This window comes from Coffea arabica, chromosome 8c (genome assembly GCF_036785885.1).
Source record: "Coffea arabica cultivar ET-39 chromosome 8c, Coffea Arabica ET-39 HiFi, whole genome shotgun sequence".
NCBI classification, from domain to species: domain Eukaryota; kingdom Viridiplantae; phylum Streptophyta; class Magnoliopsida; order Gentianales; family Rubiaceae; genus Coffea; species Coffea arabica.
In genome coordinates, this window is record NC_092325.1 from 28,524,447 (window position 1) to 28,529,049 (window position 4,603).

The 4,603-nt window shown below is 37.8% G+C and overlaps 1 protein-coding gene across 1 annotated transcript; it reads left to right on the forward strand.

The window, feature by feature from the left end:
* The first annotated feature begins 3,121 nt into the window (after positions 1-3,121).
* On the forward strand, positions 3,122-3,532 carry LOC140013450 (uncharacterized). The gene has a single exon (XM_072062735.1). It carries the CDS (start codon positions 3,122-3,124, stop codon positions 3,530-3,532), a length of 411 nt encoding a protein of 136 aa, XP_071918836.1.
* The last annotated feature ends 1,071 nt before the right edge of the window (positions 3,533-4,603 follow it).

Below are 4,603 nucleotides of genomic sequence, written 5' to 3' on the forward strand. Positions count from 1 at the left end.
ACTTTGTCCAATTTTGAATGTAACAAGGTCAAAAATGCAAGACACTATACCAGAATTGCAAAACAGGATCACAAACCGTATTTGACCTTAATATGCGGTAATGGCACCAAATTCATTACGGTTATTGGATGGGGGTATAAGACCCACCGTTTCGAAGCTAAGAAACAGAGCTACAACAATGTAGAAGGTCACTCAATCCAGTTCCTAACACAACTAGGTCAAATATGCAAAATACTATACCAGAATTCCCAAAACAGGTTTGCAAAACGCAGAAAACTGTAATCGATATAACTCAGTCCATACAAGTCCAAATGCCGAAATTCCAAAGGCATATGTTAGCTAAGACATCCAGTTACATTTCATCAGAAGACACCAACTTCAAAATCCAAACCAATTCCAGTCAAAACAGCCAAATACCAACGCAGTTTTCGCATTCTGATCAAAGCAGAACAGCTACAGTAATTTCGTCATAACTCACTCTACACTAATCCAAATGCCCTGAAATTTTACAGGCACCTTATACACATCAATACCTACAACTTTCATGTTTTGAGAAAAGTCCAATTCGGCCTCTAACCCTATGATCCAAAACCGGACAGAATTGGGATTTTATAAACCCTAACTTTCCATTTTTCCATCCAAATCCATAATTGATTGCATTTATCAACAATTCACACCTACTAGAGTTATTATAGTCCATTGCCAATCATCATACAAGGCCACAACATCCCATTCATTTTAAACCAGAAAATTCATCATAAAATGGAAAACTTCACCAAAACTCTTCAAATCAAGAAATAAATCATATATTCTAACACTTATACCACCATTAAGCACAAAATAACCATCATTAAGTATAAGGAAGTAGTAAAACATCACTTACCTAGTATACAAGAGAAGAGGAGTTGTAGACCACCTTAGCTCTTCCAAACAAATCCACAAAACAACTCACAACCACCACTTAAAGATGTTTTATGGAGCAAAATCAAGGTTGGATGGTTGGTTTGATGATTTGGAACAAGATTGAAGTGTTTCTTCTTTGTACTTGGAGCAAGAGAGAGAGAAAGAGAGAGAGGAGAGAGCCGGCCACAAGGTGCAAGAAAAATGGTGATTTTTGAGCAATTTTTGGATATTTAATCTTTTGGTCAAAAAAGTCAAGAAAGTGAATAGTAATTCTTAAGTCTTCTCCAATGAAATGGTGACACTTGTCACCACCATTAATGCATTCCTATCCTTTCTTTTCTCTCTCACATCAATCATATCTCACTCTCTACTTATCTCTTAACACCCGATAAATTTTACACAGTATCCGGAATTTAACCTAATTGGCCGAATTTTTCCGAACTTTTCGCACTAGTGGGTCCCACGTCCGATATACGTTCTTAATTTCTCAAAATCTAACCAATACTAGAAAAATCATCTAAAAACTATATTTACTCATAAAAATTATCTGGGAAATTTTCTAATAACGAAAATGTAGGAAAACGGGTTTTCAATCTTAACCGGAACTTAGGGTTTAAATCTTAATCCCTACTTAGGGTTTTCGAAATACTCCCAAAACCAAACGTTACCGCCCAATTAATGAATATATCAACGTAGAACGAACTGGGGCCTCACAAAAGAGGTTATCATCCCTCGAACAGGGGGCAAGGAGGGTAAGCATCTGAAAATACTGGCCCAAGTTGATCTGTCAAAACCACTTCTCAGAGGCACAATGGTGCAAACAGTAGGAACGTTTAAATGGGTAGCCTTTAAGTATGAGAGATGCCCAGACTTTTGTAACAACTGTGGTGTAGTAGGACATAGTGATAGATCATGTAAAGAATAGGTCGCTACGGTAGGAAGGCTCTTTGAGAACCAATGTGGCCCTTGGATGAGAGCAGGAAGTATCAGAAGTCCTAGCAAGGAAAGACCAATGAGGACTAAACTGAACAAGGACAAAAGATATTGGAAATTTCAAAATGGAGAAATGGTTGAGAGGGAGAGGAACAAGATGCAATTATGAGAAAGGTTCTTGGAGACCCTTGAGAATGCAGATAAGGAAAATAGAAGGAAACAACTTTTAGTTAAGGAGAGAGAAGAGAAGTACCTGGGGAACCTTAAAAGTAACTCACCAAAAAGGGTAGAAAACAGTGCAACAGAACAAGTTCTTGGTGCTAAATATCAGTTTATGGCCGTAGAAAAACAAGGATCTTCCCAGGCAGCTCAAGACAAAGAGGAAGAGAAGCAAAATATAGTAGTGATGGAAAAAATGGAGGAGGACAGTGACATGACAACACCATGGCTAGTCCAAGAGAATGAAACACAAGATCATAGTGTAGGAGAGACAGAGGTCCAAAAAGAGTCTTTAAGGAATTGTAAGGTCCAAGAGGCTATTAAAAAACAGGTAAAAAGATCTTATAAGAAACTGGAGACTCCAGTTAAAAATAGAAGGCCTTTGCAGAAGATAAATGACCAGGAACATAGTTGTGTAAGGAATGGAAAAAGGAAAATGTTGTTTTGTTATGAGGAGATGGAGGATGTACACAAGCAAGAGACTGTTTGTAAAAAAACCAAATCTTTGGTATTGGCTGACCAAACAGAAATGGTAGGAGAGGAGGTGGGGTCCTTCCTAAATAGGGCCCCCCTGAAAATATGAGAGTCTTGGTGTGGAACTATCAAGGAGTGGGGAGCCCCTTGACAATTCCCCATCTGAGGGAGGTAAACAACCTTCTCTCTCCAAACCTGATCTTCTTGAGCAAAACAAAGAATAGAAAACAGGTAATAGATAGGATTGCTACAGGACTGAGGTTCGAGTATAGTGCTGTGGTAGAGGCTATGAATAGGGCTGGTAGGATGGCTTTGTTATGGAAGGAGGATACTCAAGTCTTGGAAGTGCACCAGACTGCTTTTACTATTGAAGCAAAGATAGAGGACACAAATATGAATTGTATCTGGTGGTTTATAGGTGTGTATGTGAGCTGTGATGCTCAGATTAGGAAGAATCAATGGAAGGTTTTGAAAGGTTGTGAGGCAGTAGATTTATGATTGTTGGAGATTTCAATGATATTTTGTCTAATGAGGAAAAATGGGGTGGATTAGCTAGAGATGAGAGAAGTTTTTTAAAGACTTCAAGGACCTAATGGATCAGAATAATCTGGTAGACATAGGTTTTGAAGGCCACCCTTGGACTTGGAGTAATCATTGGGATAGTGAAGGTGAGGTAAGGCAAAGACTAGACAGATGTTTGGGGAGTTTTGAGTGGTGCCAGGTTTTTGAAAAGGTAAATTGTCAGCATATTGACACTTATGCCTCTGATCATAGCATACTGTCCTTAAACACACATCCAGGAAAGGAAAAGAAGAAGAAAAGGTTTTATTTTGACAAAAGGTGGCTTCAGAGGGAAGGGGTGCACCAGGTTGTGGAGAAAGCTTGGCTGAAAGAGGAACCTGGTTCATGGATGTTCAGAGTTACTAAGAAGATCAGAAACTGCAGAATTGAATCACTGAAGTGGAGAAGTACTTTCCAAGCCAATTCTAAAAAAAAGGATTGAGGAGATAAAAGAGGAATTGGAAGGAGTGAAAAACGCAGACTCTGATCACAGAAAAGAGAAATTAACTGAGCTCAAAGCACAGTTAAAGGCAGCCTACACAGAGGAAGAGAAATTCTGAAGCCAAAAAGCTAGAATCAACTGACTGAGAGCAGGATATAAGAATACAAAGTATTTCCATTTACATGTTAAGGGGAGGAGAACAATCAATAGGATCAGGAAATTGTGAGAACTCGAGAAAATTATGTGTATGCCCTGAATTTATTTCATTTTAATTACTTTGATATTAGAAATATTATATATAACGAATAAATGGTTAAAGTAAATGCCTAATTGAATTTATATAAAAATTGAGAATTTAGAAATATCCTAGAATGGTGTAAAAAAAATTATATGAATAAAATAAACATATGATATGCAATTGTAATTTGAGCCATTTGAATATATTATATAGTTGAATAAGTTACATGACTAATTAATTTGCCTTAAAGCCAAATGTGTGAAAATCTACTAGATCGATATAAGTAAAATTTTTCAAGGTACATACAAATTAGAACAAACGAAATTTTGAAACAATGTGTGAGACAATAAAATTATGGATTCATGGCAACCAAATGAACTAAGATGAAAATACCAAACCAACCATGGAATTTTAGATTAAATACCATGCAACCAAGACCCAATCATCAGACATGTATCAAACAAACTGGGAGCTTGAGGAATTAGAACCAATTAGAGGTCAGCCAACTAGCTACGTACTAGACCAAACAATGGAGAGGAAATAAGTGGAATTTGGCTGCTGACTTGAGGCGGTGGGTAGCTCGTAGCTCTCATCTGGACAGTTGCCCTGAATGAATCTGCTATCAAAACTGCTGAGTATGCAGTGACCGAATGAGGTGAACACTGGAATGATCAGCCACGAATGAAGGAAACTTGGAGTGGTCGGCTGAGTGAAGGAAATATACTCAATTCTCTTCTTACCAACTAAGCATTAGGAACAGAACTGAGAGAGAGAGTTCGGTCACACCCACTCATTTCAAAATACCACCGAGTGAGAGGAAAGACAAAACATAT